This window comes from Oncorhynchus clarkii, chromosome 17, assembly GCF_045791955.1.
Source record: "Oncorhynchus clarkii lewisi isolate Uvic-CL-2024 chromosome 17, UVic_Ocla_1.0, whole genome shotgun sequence".
NCBI lineage: Eukaryota > Metazoa > Chordata > Actinopteri > Salmoniformes > Salmonidae > Oncorhynchus > Oncorhynchus clarkii.
The window spans coordinates 55,020,778-55,035,794 of NC_092163.1; the positions used below are offsets into that span (position 1 = coordinate 55,020,778).

At 45.8% G+C, this 15,017-nt stretch overlaps 1 protein-coding gene across 1 annotated transcript in view; it reads right to left on the reverse strand.

Annotated features, from left to right (window-relative positions):
• The window catches only part of LOC139369839 (protein Wnt-4a), a 33,249-nt gene extending 21,176 nt beyond the window's left edge, over positions 1-12,073 (reverse strand). The window contains exon 1 of the mRNA XM_071109119.1: positions 11,997-12,073. Coding sequence (XP_070965220.1) covers positions 11,997-12,073 — 77 coding nt within the window. The remainder of the gene's footprint in view (positions 1-11,996) is intronic.
• Between the last annotated feature and the right edge of the window lie 2,944 nt (positions 12,074-15,017).

Here is a 15,017-nt window from a genome sequence, read left to right on the forward strand (position 1 = left end):
GTTTGCGGACGACACAACAGTGGTAGGCTTGATTACCAACAACGACGAGACGGCCTACAGGGAGGAGGTGAGGGCCCTCGGAGTGTGGTGTCAGGAAAATAACCTCACACTCAACGTCAACAAAACTAAGGAGATGATTGTGGACTTCAGAAAACAGCAGAGGGAACACCCCCCTATCCACATCGATGGAACAGAGAGCATCCTGTCGGGCTATATCACCGCCTGGTACGGCAACTGCTCTGCCCTCAACCGTAAGGCTCTCCAGAGGGTAGTGAGGTCTGCACAACGCATCACCGGGGGCAAACTACCTGCCCTCCAGGACACCTACACCACCCGATGTCACAGGAAGGCCATAAAGATCATCAAGGACATCAACCACACGAGCCACTGCCTGTTCACCCCGCTATCATCCAGAAGGCGAGGTCAGTACAGGTGCAAAGCTGGGACCGAGAGACTGAAAAACAGCTTCTATCTCAAGGCCATCAGACTGTTAAACAGCCACCACTAACATTGAGTGGCTGCTGCCAACACACTGACACTGACTCAACTCCAGCCAATTTAATAATGGGAATTGATGGGAAATGATGTAAATATATCACTAGCCACTTTAAACAATGCTACCTTATATAATGTTACTTACCTTACATTATTAATCTCATATGCATACGTATATACTGTACTCTATATCATCGACTGTATTCTTATGTAATACATGTATCACTAGCCACTTTAACTATGCCACTTTGTTTACATACTCATCTCATATGTATATACTGTACTCGATACCATCTACTGTATCTTGCCTATGCTGCTCTGTACCATCACTCATTCATATATCCTTATGTACATATTCTTTATCCCCTTACACTGTGTACAAGACAGTAGTTTTGGAATTGTTAGTTAGATTACTTGTTATTACTGCATTGTCGGAACTAGAAGCACAAGCATTTCGCTACACACGCATTAACATCTGCTAACCATGTGTATGTGACAAATAAAATTTGATTTGATTTGATTTGATTTGAAGACAAGGTGGATGAGGATATTAGTAGTTGGAGGAGAGGAGAAAGAGGAAAGGAGGGAGGAAAAAGAGGCGAGGATATGAGAGAGTTGCATAGATTCACAGGAGATGGGCTGAGATGAGGAGAGGAGACAAGGAGGAGGAAAAGGAGATATGAGAGAAAAGAGGAGGTGGGGGAATGAGGAGTGAGACAGAGAAAATAGGAGGTGGGGGAATGAGGAGTGAGACAGACGAAAGAGGAGGTGGGGGAATGAGGAGTGAGACAGAGAAAATAGGAGGTGGGGGAATGTGGAGTGAGACAGAGAAAAGAGGAGGTGGGGGAATGAGGAGTGAGACAGAGAAAAGAGGAGATGGGGGAATGAGGAGTGAGACAGAGGAAAGAGGAGGTGGGGGAATGAGGAGTGAGACAGAGGAAAGAGGAGGTGGGGGAATGAGGAGTGAGACAGAGAAAAGAGGAGGTGGGGGAATGAGGAGTGAGACAGAGAAAAGAGGAGGTGGGGGAATGAGGAGTGAGACAGAGAAAAGAGGAGGTGGGGGAATGAGGAGTGAGACAGAGGAAAGAGGAGGTGGGGGAATGAGGAGTGAGACAGAGAAAAGAGGTGGGGGAATGAGGAGTGAGACAGAGGAAAGAGGAGGTGGGGGAATGAGGAGTGAGACAGAGGAAATAGGTGGGGGAATGAGGAGTGAGACAGAGGAAAGAGGAGGTGGGGGAATGAGGAGTGAGACAGACGAAAGAGGAGGTGGGGGAATGAGGAGTGAGACAGAGAAAATAGGAGGTGGGGGAATGAGGAGTGAGACAGAGAAAAGAGGAGGTGGGGGAATGAGGAGTGAGACAGAGAAAAGAGGAGGTGGGGGAATGAGGAGTGAGACAGAGGAAAGAGGAGGTGGGGGAATGAGGAGTGAGACAGAGAAAAGAGGTGGGGGAATGAGGAGTGAGACAGAGGAAAGAGGAGGTGGGGGAATGAGGAGTGAGACAGAGGAAATAGGTGGGGGAATGAGGAGTGAGACAGAGGAAAGAGGAGGTGGGGGAATGAGGAGTGAGACAGACGAAAGAGGAGGTGGGGGAATGAGGAGTGAGAGAAAATAGGAGGTGGGGGAATGAGGAGTGAGACAGAGGAAAGAGGAGGTGGGGGAATGAGGAGTGAGACAGAGGAAAGAGGAGGTGGGGGAATGAGGAGTGAGAGAGAAAAGAGGAGGTGGGGGAATGAGGAGTGAGACAGAGGAAAGAGCAGGAGGGGGAATGAGGAGTGAGACAGAGGAAAGAGGAGGTGGGGGAATGAGGAGTGAGACAGAGGAATGAGGAGGTGGGGGAATGAGGAGTGAGAAAGAGGAAAGAGGAGGTGGGGGAATGAGCAGTGAGACAGAGAAAAGAGGTGGGGGAATGAGGAGTGAGACAGAGGAAATAGGTGGGGGAATGAGGAGTGAGACAGAGGAAATAGGTGGGGGAATGAGGAGTGAGACAGAGGAAAGAGGAGGTGGGGGAATGAGGAGTGAGACAGAGAAAAGAGGAGGTGGGGAATGAGGAGTGAGACAGAGGAAAGAGGAGGTGGGGGAATGAGGAGTGAGACAGAGAAAAGAGGTGGGGGAATGAGGAGTGAGACAGAGGAAAGAGGAGGTGGGGGAATGAGGAGTGAGACAGAGGAAATAGGTGGGGGAATGAGGAGTGAGACAGAGGAAAGAGGAGGTGGGGGAATGAGGAGTGAGACAGACGAAAGAGGAGGTGGGGGAATGAGGAGTGAGACAGAGAAAATAGGAGGTGGGGGAATGAGGAGTGAGACAGAGAAAAGAGGAGGTGGGGGAATGAGGAGTGAGACAGAGAAAAGAGGAGGTGGGGGAATGAGGAGTGAGACAGAGGAAAGAGGAGGTGGGGGAATGAGGAGTGAGACAGAGAAAAGAGGTGGGGGAATGAGGAGTGAGACAGAGGAAAGAGGAGGTGGGGGAATGAGGAGTGAGACAGAGGAAATAGGTGGGGGAATGAGGAGTGAGACAGAGGAAAGAGGAGGTGGGGGAATGAGGAGTGAGACAGACGAAAGAGGAGGTGGGGGAATGAGGAGTGAGAGAAAATAGGAGGTGGGGGAATGAGGAGTGAGACAGAGGAAAGAGGAGGTGGGGGAATGAGGAGTGAGACAGAGGAAAGAGGAGGTGGGGGAATGAGGAGTGAGAGAGAAAAGAGGAGGTGGGGGAATGAGGAGTGAGACAGAGGAAAGAGCAGGAGGGGGAATGAGGAGTGAGACAGAGGAAAGAGGAGGTGGGGGAATGAGGAGTGAGACAGAGGAATGAGGAGGTGGGGGAATGAGGAGTGAGAAAGAGGAAAGAGGAGGTGGGGGAATGAGCAGTGAGACAGAGAAAAGAGGTGGGGGAATGAGGAGTGAGACAGAGGAAATAGGTGGGGGAATGAGGAGTGAGACAGAGGAAATAGGTGGGGGAATGAGGAGTGAGACAGAGGAAAGAGGAGGTGGGGGAATGAGGAGTGAGACAGAGAAAAGAGGAGGTGGGGAATGAGGAGTGAGACAGACGAAAGAGGAGGTGGGGGAATGAGGAGTGAGACAGAGGAAAGAGGAGGTGGGGGAATGAGGAGTGAGATAGAGGAAAGAGGAGGTAGGGAAATGAGGAGTGAGACAGAGGAAAAAGGAGGTGGGGGAATGAGGAGTGAGACAGAGGAATGAGGAGGTGGGGGAATGAGGAGTGAGACAGAGGAAAGAAGAGGTGGGGGGATGAAGAGTGAGAGAGAAAAGAGGAGGTGGGGGAATGAGGAGTGAGACAGAGGAAAGAGGAGGTGGGGGAATGAGGAGTGAGAGAGAAAAGAGGAGGTGGGGGAATGAGGAGTGAGACAGAGGAAAGAGGAGGAGGGGGAATGAGGAGTGAGACAGAGGAAAGAGGAGGTTGAGGAGTGAGACAGGGAAAAGAGGAGTTAGGGGAATGAGGAGTGAGACATGGGAAAGAGGAGGTGGGGGAATGAAGAGTGAGACAGGGGAAAGAGGAGGTGGGGGAATGAGGAATGAGACAGAGGAAAGAGGAGGTGGGGGAATGAGGAGTGAGACAGAGGAAAGAGGAGGTGGGGGAATGAGGAGTGAGACAGGGGAAAGAGGAGGTGGGGGAATTAGGAGTGAGACAGGGGAAAGAGGAGGTGGGGGAATGAGGAGTGAGACAGAGGAAAGAGGAGGTGGGGGAATGAGGAGTGAGACAGAGGAAAGAGGAGGTGGGGGAATGAGGGTTGAGACAGGGGAAAGAGGAGGTGGGGGAATGAGGAGTGAGACAGGGGAAAGAGGAGGTGGGGGAATGAGGAGTGAGACAGGGGAAAGAGGAGGTGGGGGAATGAGGATTGAGACAGAGGAAAGAGGAGGTGGGGGAATGAGGAGTGAGACAGGAGAAAGAGGAGGTGGGGGAATGAAGAGTGAGACAGAGGAAAGAGGAGAAAGATGAAGCTCCCCTAGTCAGAACATTAACTGTCTCACCCCAGTCAGGTCAAACCAACAAACAACAGCAACACTCACTCAGACTGACCCTAAAAGTGAACTCTGACCCTAACACCTGAACCCTGGCTTTCACTCTTAGCTGCTGATGTTCAGTCTGACTCTGACCCAAGCTAAACTCATACCCCGTCATGGCTCCTGTGGAGCAGGAACTGTACAGGCCTACATGAACAGAGCTGCTGGATCCAGATTGGATTTACAGGAAAGGCTTTTGCCATTTGACATGCGGGTGTCAGTACAGCATTCAATTCCATACAGTACATAAAGTTCAGTCTGTTCAAATATATCTTAACATATGCTCTGTGAAGATTTGAACCCAGAGAGTTCAGAAGTTGATGATCAACACACACTCTGTCTGCATCGTTTCTTTCTACTGTTCCGGTATGTGATGACAAACACTTGTCAAGTTCCTGTTATTGTTTCTGATGTAATTACTGTGTGTTTATGGTAATTGTTTTTAGCATTGTGACTTCTCGGCAAAGGAACATAACCACAATATTAACTAATTACTTCATTATTTGAAATGTTAGTTTGTCTTTGACAGAAACATTGATTTATGATCTAGGAATAATTGATTGTATTATATTCTTCTCTCTGTCAGGAACAGAACCCTATTCTATTCTTATCTCTGTCAGGAACAGAACCCTATTCTATTCTTCTCTCTGTCAGGAACAGAACCCTATTCTATTCTTATCTCTGTCAGGAACAGAACCCTATTATATTCTTCTCTCTGTCAGGAACAGAACCCTATTCTATTCTTGTCTCTGTCAGGAACAGAACCCTATTCTATTCTTATGTCTGTCAGGAACAGAACCCTCTTCTATTCTTGTCTCTGTCAGGAACAGAACCCTATTCTATTCTTATCTCTGTCAGGAACAGAACCCTATTCTATTCTTGTCTCTGTCAGGAACAGAACCCTATTCTCTTCTTATCTCTGTCAGGAACGGAACCCTATTCTATTCTTCTCTATGTCAGGAACAGAACCCTATTCTATTATTCTCTCTGTCAGGAACAGAACCCTATTCTATTCTTGTCTCTGTCAGGAACAGAACCCTATTCTATTCTTCTCTCTGTCAGGAACAGAACCCTATTCTATTCTTATCTCTGTCAGGAACAGAACCCTATTCTATTCTTATCTCTGTCAGGAACAGAACCCTCTTCTATTCTTCTCTCTGTCAGGAACAGAACCCTATTCTATTATTCTCTCTGTCAGGAACAGAACCCTATTCTATTCTTGTCTCTGTCAGGAACAGAACCCTATTATATTCTTCTCTCTGTCAGGAACAGAACCCTATTCTATTCTTGTCTCTGTCAGGAACAGAACCCTATTCTATTCTTCTCTCTGTCAGAAACAGAACCCTATTCTATTCTTGTCTCTGTCAGGAACAGAACCCGATTCTATTCTTCTCTCTGTCAGAAACAGAACCCTATTATATTCTTCTCTCTGTCAGGAACAGAACCCTATTCTATTCTTCTCTCTGTCAGAAACAGAACCCTATTCTATTCTTCTCTCTGTCAGGAACAGAACCCTATTCTATTCTTCTCTCTGTCAGAAACAGAACCCTATTCTATTCTTCTCTCTGTCAGGAACAGAACCCTATTCTATTCTTCTCTCTGTCAGGAACAGAACCCGATTCTATTCTTATCTCTGTCAGGAACAGAACCCTATTATATTATTCTCTCTGTCAGGAACAGAACCCTCTTCTATTATTCTCTCTGTCAGGAACAGAACCCTATTCTATTATTCTCTCTGTCAGGAACAGAACCCTATTCTATTATTATCTCTGTCAGGAACAGAACCCTATTCTATTCTTCTCTCTGTCAGGAACAGAACCCTATTATATTATTCTCTCTGTCAGGAACAGAACCCTCTTCTATTATTCTCTCTGTCAGGAACAGAACCCTATTCTATTCTTCTCTCTGTCAGGAACAGAACCCTATTCTATTATTATCTCTGTCAGGAACAGAACCCTACTCTATTCTTCTCTCTGTCAGGAACAGAACCCTATTCTATTATTCTCTCTGTCAGGAACAGAACCCTATTCTATTCTTCTCTCTGTCAGGAACAGAACCCTATTATATTCTTCTCTCTGTCAGGAACAGAACCCTATTCTATTCTTCTCTCTGTCAGAAACAGAACCCTATTCTATTCTTCTCTCTGTCAGGAACAGAACCCTATTCTATTCTTCTCTCTGTCAGGAACAGAACCCTATTCTATTTCAGCATGGTGAGATCCAGGAGGAGACAACAGTCTATTGTTTAAGTCCCTATCTAAATTTGTGACCAATAATGCTTCAAATAGCCATGCTCTCATGCATTTAACCATACACACACCACGTGCCAAGCTAGCCCTTACCGCAAAACTCAATCCCGCTGCCATGACGCATTGACAAGCACACACACATGCACGTGCACACGCACAAACGTATATATGTGTGTGTGTTAGCGATGGGGTCATGGTGTGGGCAGAGACTGTTATTTTTAGGGGAAAATGAGCACTAGTGGAGACAGCAGCAGAGCAGGCACCAGGCAGAGCATTAAAATACACACACACACACACACACACACACAGTAGAGAAGAGAAGAGAAGAGGCAATAAAAGCTATGAAATTAACCTCCCGTCTGGTTTTCTAATCCCCTGGCCCCAACAGGTTGAGACGGCTGTGTGTGTGTGTGTGTGTGTGTGTGTGTGTGTGTGTGTGTGTGTGTGTGTGTGTGTGTGTGTGTGTGTGTGTGTGTGTGTGTGTGTGTGTGTGTGTGTGTGTGTGTGTGTGTGTGTGTGTGTGTGTATGTTTCATCAGACATCCACAATGCAGTTGTGCTTTTCCTCTGGTATTATTAGGGCTCTATGTTAGCCTGTGTGTTAGCCTGTGTGTTAGCCTGTGTGTTAGCCTGTGGGTTAGCCTGTGGGTTAGAATGTGTGTTAGCCTGTGTGTTAGCCTGTGTGGTAGCCTGTGGGTTAGCCTGTGGGTTAGCCTGTGGGTTAGCCTGTGGGTTAGCCATAGCATATTAGAGTGAGCGGCAGGGGGTCTGGGGACAGGCCGCTGACAGGAGGACAGGAATGTGACAACACGACTACAGCTTCATCACACCACTTCGTCACCACTGGTATTTGTATTTGCTGTGTGTGGTGTGTGTCTGTTTGCAGTGTCTGAGTGTAGTGTGTGTGTCTGTTTGCAGTGTCTGAGTGTAGTGTGTGTGTCTGTTTGCAGTGTGAGGCGCCACAGTGTAGTGCAACGCCAAGGTCCCTGCTTTCTCTGGTTACTGATCAGCTGCCATCTCTTTATCGCCTGCCTGAAGCACAACTGACCATGGCCTTACAGTCTATTTCACACACACCAATGCTGCTCCAAGGTGGTACTGCTCACAGCGTGTAAACCCTCATCAGACAGTCTAGAGAATCCTGAACAGGTTTGTCATTTGACAGAGCCAACATGGCGCAGTAAAATAAAAACATATTCTTTATCATAACAGACTAAGTTTAATATTTAATTGTCTTTGAATTTATATTTACTTATAGTTCAGCTTTAACTAGAAGAGCATTACCATCGTTTATTCTCTCATTTCTTTACAACAAACCTGACAGCATATCAACTCAACACCTGTATTAAAACCAGCAGGTTCATGGTCGGCTTGGTTCAATCACCACTGACATTGGTCCTTAAAGGCTAATGGGCTTTACTGAGTTAAAGGAGATACATATATAATTTTTTTATAAAATGTCCATAACATATCTGCAGTAATAGTGGAATGACACTGCTTCACAATATATTTTCACAAAATCGCATTCTAAAATGCAGACATTCTATTTGACAACAGAAGCCAGACCGGCGTATGTTGTCAAGATGGGAAAACTGCACCCTCCCTCTCTTACATTGGTGTCACTCAAATGCATGGTCATCTCCTCCTCCTGCACAACGAACAATGGCAGACTGGCAGAATGGGCCGATGTAGAAATCCCTCTGTCATTTCTGGGTTTCTACAATTCTACAATCTTTGCTGAATGTCAGTTTATTTGAGAAAACAAGCACTGAATTGTGTAGGGAATCATTGTACCATTTAAATAGCTTTGAAATATCTTTTCAATAACAAAAATAAATAAATTATGAAGCTGTTTGAAGTTAGTGGAGGAAACTGAAAGTTAAATAGTCTCCTCCATGATCCATGCTATCCGGGATCCTTGGGGTGTTGGATAGCGCTAACCTTTCCAGGATGTTGTGGAAAATGGGATGCGGGGAAGGGGGGAAGTTGTTTATATTCAGCCTAAGAGTTGTTGCAATTCATCTAGCTTCCACATGGACAAGATATTCTACATATAGCACCTTTAATATGTAGCTACTGTGGCATATTCCTTCAAACTGGGAGATCAAGTCAAGCAATAGTCTATGAAAACACTGCATGGGTGTTTAAAAAACAATTACTCAATGGATTTGAAGTTTCAAATGCGATGACCAATCTAAAACAAATAAACGAGGATTATGATCTTCTCCCCAGGGGCAATTCACGCTGGCTTATGCTGAGTAAATAAATGAAATTGAAGCAAGAAACCAACACATCTAACCGCTGACGGGTCGCACGCACTCCACTTTCCCTTTGACGCATGCCAGACGTCTGTCAGTTATATGATGACGCGTCTAATCCCCCTCACACACACACACACACACACACACAGGAGCCAGCTGTTTACCGGGCCTGGGAGCTGGAACCCCTCGAGTCTCGAGCAGGTGCAAGTCGCTAGCGCTAGGAGAGGAAAGGAAAAGGAGAGGAGGGTGAAAAGAAGGTGTTGACAGATAAACTAATGAACAGTAGTACTGCAGGCCAGTCAGCCTTCTGGGGAGGCTGTAGGAGCATGACTCAGCGCTTAGTAGCCGATGAGTGGTTTAGAGAGGGAACCCGAAATTCACACGGGATTTCAGGCAATAAGAAAATGATTTAGGCCAAAACCAAATAGTTCACTCAACAGTGCTCTATCAAACTGTTATGACTAAAATAATTTGCTTACCCAAAATCTTAAGCAAATTCGAAAGATAATTTTAAACATTCATGAGATTTGGCAGGCTTAACGAATTGTATCATAAATTGGAATCAAGGATTTTCTCTTTGTTGTTTTGAAGAGCCAAAAAGGCAAATAAAAGCATGCAATTAGGTTATCCCCCCAAAATGTGTCCTAATAATTGTTCTAATAATTGAATAACTCTTCCATCCGCTGACAATGTTCAATAGAATGATAATGTTAGAATAGCCTACACTGACTAACGTGCGTGATAAAATGAAACACCGTCACTAAAAACGTAAATAAATAATTGGATCGACTTGGAAATCATGATGACGTCATTGAGTTATGTATTAAACAATTGTATCAGCTGTTACCTGTAGGATAATTGAAATGTATATCTGCATGTCGCTACAGGCCTTTTCGATTTCAGCAAAGAACAAAACAAGTATTTAAAAGATTATTGAGATCACCAAGAGAACATAGGCCTATAGAAATAATTTAGGCTATTTCATTTTTTCTGCGTTAGCCTAGACAATTAAAATGCGCTGAGCCATAACAAGTTGAACATGTTTCAGGAATTGTTTTTTATATAGACGTCTACAAAATGTGGACAATTATTCTAAATCGACCCTTTCATCGAAAACAGCTATTTTTCGTTAAATAATGTCTAAATCTCCTGCTTGTGTTCAATGAGCCTGCATAACAGACATTAATAAGGAAATAACTCTGGGAAATAATACCAGCATGATGACATGCTCAGTAGCTCGAAATAATCTATTCGATCATATTCGATTCATTCATGAGATATATTGTGGATAGATTTGTATTAATGTGTATAAAGATCCACAGTTATATGCCCATGATTTCGATGCCTAAATTAGGGTATTACTTTCGAATTTCAAACCTCTTTAATAAAATGTACAAATTAATTAACATTTTGTCCATAGACCTTCAAAATGTAGGATACCTGACCTACATAAATATTTGTATTATTGTGCAAAATAGACCAGGCCAATACATAGGCCTCATTTAAATGTATCACGCCAGTGACTGTTCACATGATCTGACCTAGAGAAAGTTTTCCTCCGCAGTGTTTCCTCTCTCGTCTACCTATGCTGTTCCCACCTGACAGGTCTCCTACCGGGCCCGGGGAGACGGGGCTATGGGTTCAGGGGTGAGGGGGAGAGCTGTACATGCTCCCGGTCTGATCCCTCAAACAGAATAATCATATTTAGCAGACTAGCGAGGGTTTTCACTTCGCGTGGAACATGCCTGCACACGCCCGCGTTCTGCTCTCTCACCACGCCTTGAGTCAAAAAACACGAGCTGTCATCAAACCCTGTAGCAGTTATGAATAATCCACCATCTACGCATAATATAATCACAAGGGCTGAATGGGTCTATCATTTGAAGACATTGTAATGTATTGGGATACTATGCATTCTTCATGTATACAATCTATAAATGCTTAATGCAAGATTGAATCATGGATATATGAACTCAAATAATGATCAGAATTGGGTAGGGCTATCCTCCTGTCTACAGAGCCCATTTCTGTCATACATGCACGATATTAAGTTCACCAGTTATTCACTACATGCCTCTCGCCATATGATACAAACACTAATCATTGAAATAAAAGTTGGTCACACTGTCTTTTAATGGTAAAAAAGAAGGGCAGTAAAACCGAGTTGTTGCTCAGCTCTTTCTCTTGAGGTATGCAGACCCACCTAACCACCTCCCACGAGCTCCTCCGAGAGCAAGCACGCACATGCGACGGAACAGCGAGGCTCGCGCAGTGGGGAGAAACAGGCAACAATGTACAATGTGTCCATAGTGTAGTCTAGACCTAGTGACGTACTGTGTAGCCTACCCTTCACATTGCAGTGCCCAGGAGACAACTAAGACGGACAACTATGTTTTTTTCTTACCAGGACAACTGAGACTGACAACTAATGGTGTTTTTAGACTGACAAATAGCCAATAATGGAATAGGTCATTCCACACTCAAGATGCCCTAAAAGTGACTTCAGCGATGTAAACAGCGAGGTGAGAGATTATCCTTATTGGACATAGGTGCAGACTGCAGACCAAATATAAGATTGTTAAAACGTAGCCTTTAGCATAATAAACCACAAGGATACTGCCGGCTGGATGAGTGGCCTGGTCACTGGTCGGGTTAACATTTAAACAAGACAGGGCATTGAGCTGTGACCCTGCAGACAAAACACAGAGATCACAGAAACAGGGACAGAGACAGCGAAAATGACAGAAAGAATGACAGCGTTGGTGATAATGACAGGAACAAGGAAACTAGGAAAGTAATAGGTTTGGGGTGGTTTGAGGAGAGATGGGGAAAATGTTTTAGGAAGAGGCGAGGGAGGTAAAAGGAGAGTGTGTAAAGGGATGGGATGTGGAGGCAAGGCAGAGGTTGTGGGCAGAGAGGGGAAGATGCAGAGGTTAGAGAAAAACAGAGAGAGAGTTGGAGTCCACAAACTTCACTTACAGCCAGTTACTGGCGTTGGCCGAGAGCAGCGCGAGGAAGAGCATCAGCAGGGACCGTAAAACATATTCAGCGGTCATCTCGAGCGCTACCGGGGGAGAACGAGACCAAAGAGAGTTAAAATAATCCACACAAGGTATGGCGGTGATCTCTGCGGGGGGAGGGATGAGAGGTGGCAGCGATGGTCTCGTGAAGAACCGGAGATACGTGGGATCCCGTTAAAGACAGTTAATCCATTGTCACACATCCACAGAGATCCACCGGAGAGGCGCGAGACTCACAGCTGTATCGCCCGGTCCGTTCGCCTCCCGCTCTCTCTCCACAGAGAGAGAGAGGAAAAGAAGGGAGGAGAGGGAAAAGAGAGGATGCTAAAAATACGGTAAAACTATCTTCTCTGTGCCACGGCGCCAAACTCGGGCAGGCTGGGAATGAATTGGACCCTTCTTATTTCACGTGTTTACTCTCGTTCCCGTTTTCTTGGTAACACTACAGGGCGCGCGAGGAACGGGCAGTAAAAACCTACAGATTGGAGTTTTAATCCTTCAGGTGCTCCTCGAGACACTCCTTGATTACGGTATTATTGCTGCTGTGGTCCATTCCAAAGGATGGGCTATTGTTCTCTCCACGTTGTCACACACACATTCACTTGGAAACACACTCTTCACACACTATTTGACACACACACTGTCTGTCTCTGTGCGTCAGTTCTGTGGATGGCACTATGCGAGGGGAGACAGGGTGAAAGCTGACTTTAGTGGAGGGGCGGCGCGAGGCTAAAGGGAGGTATGGGAGTGAGTTTGGAGATGAAGGCGGGTTTAGTGCGTTATGAAGGTATTGTGTGTGTGTGTGTGCGCGCGCTCCGTTTTAAAGCTCTCCTGGGAGGATGCAATAGCGCAGCCATTTACCATGGCTGGATGGACGTCGAATACTTGTATCATGGCTGACCTGGCTGCACACACACACACACACACACACACACACACACACACACACACACACACACACACACACACACACACACACACACACACACACACACACACACACACACACACACACACACACACACACACACACACACACGTTGGCAGAGTCTTGATCCCCCTGTCCCACTCAACCAAATATTCTGTGGTCAGAAGGCTATTTTAAGCCTCACTGAAAACCAGTGCATTTTAGACTGGGGCATTAATGGTGACAAGGGTACAAGTAGTAGCCTAGGCAACAAAGGTATAATAATAATAATAATAGGAAATGGTTTAAAATGCGTAACGATGTAGGCCTAACCCATGCTCATCACAACAATGTCCAGAAACCTATCTGGAATTATTTTCTATGAAAAATGTCTTGTACACAGAAATGATCACACCAGAAACTTCCATGTCAAAAATGGCATATTCATTTGCAGACTTCTTAATAAAGAACTACAGTTCAGTCATTTCACCGCGCGGGCAGCCTACATCAGAGCTTGGAGTTCTAATCTCATTGTGTGTGTGTGTGATCTAATCTCATTTCACTTATTGGGTTTTAGGGAGCTAAGAATACACCAAACCAGCGCAAGACACTGCAGCCACGCGGCACCAGCTGTAATATGGCTTCTGCAGTCGCCACACACACACACACACACACACACACACACACACACACACACACACACACACACACACACACACACACACACACACACACACACACACAATGAAATGTGCAGCCACTTGGGCGTGAGAAGGTGGACAAAACCTTTCCAGTAACTGAGTCAGACTGAAAGATCATAACTGAGCTTCTGAAGGACAGGTTGAGTTATAGCATCAGTGAGTTGTTCTGGACATGCATGTTTACAGAAACAATCACTGCTTTGATTCCACAGGAACTCAACGCCACCCTATATAATATAGCTCAAATAATGACTTGACAGATGTTATAAACAGTCATAACAGCTAATGACAAGTGAATGAACTCGGTGATGATATCGACCATGATGCATTATGCTAACCAGGCTCAGTCTGAAGATGAGGTCCTAGAATGGCCAACAGAGGGGGACAGTGAGTAATGTTGGGAGGTGTGTGAAAATCAGGATCAGAATTGTGTACTGGAGCGCGCGTGCGTGCGCACACACACACACACACACACACACACACACACACACACACACACACACACACACACACACACACACACACACACACACACACACACACACACACACACACACACACACACACACACACACACACACAGCTGCCCAGAGTGGGCTGATCTGATTTACTGGTCTTTGGCCGTGGGACAATCCCACAGGAACAATAGATGTGATTAGTTGTCCTGCAGATGCCAAGGACGAGGTGTGCCTGTGGAAGTGTGTGTCTGTCCTTTATCCCCCCTTCTAGTAGGCTGTCAACCAGATCTAAACACAACTATCCTCTATGGTACATTCTTATTGCCATTCTTACAAGGACATTACTGTCTTGGAACATTGGTGCCAACATGGCTTCCATTAAAACTGTCAAATTCAAACAGTACAGTACCATTAGTCCTCGGGTTACTCTGCCCATGAGAACTCAAGTGTGTGTGTTTCCTTGCGTTCCTCTCCGGTGTGTCCCTGGGGTGTTTCCAGTCAGCCTCATTACCTATAAATTACCTCCTGTAATGTCCCGTGTGTGTGTGTGTCTGTGTGTCTGTGTACATGTGTAAGTATGTTGTAAGTGGCTGCCAGTCCCCTGCTGTGTGTTTAAGTGAAATTAGTGCAGGCATGCGCTGCCTGTGAAAGAAACCAGTATCCCTCTATGGACCCCAGAGATCTGGACCCACTACAAGCAGCACGCAGCCAGCCCACACACTACACCCAGCACGCAGCCAGCCCACACACTACACCCAGCACGTACCTGTGTACAGTATGTGTGTGTGAGAGAGATGAAGCTGTGTGAGAGGGGGTCCTGGGAGAAAGTCCTGAGTCAGAACAGCGTTCCACTAACAGCCTTGTCTCCATAGCAACATGAGCTGGCTTATCCATCCGTCACGAAGGCATTCTGG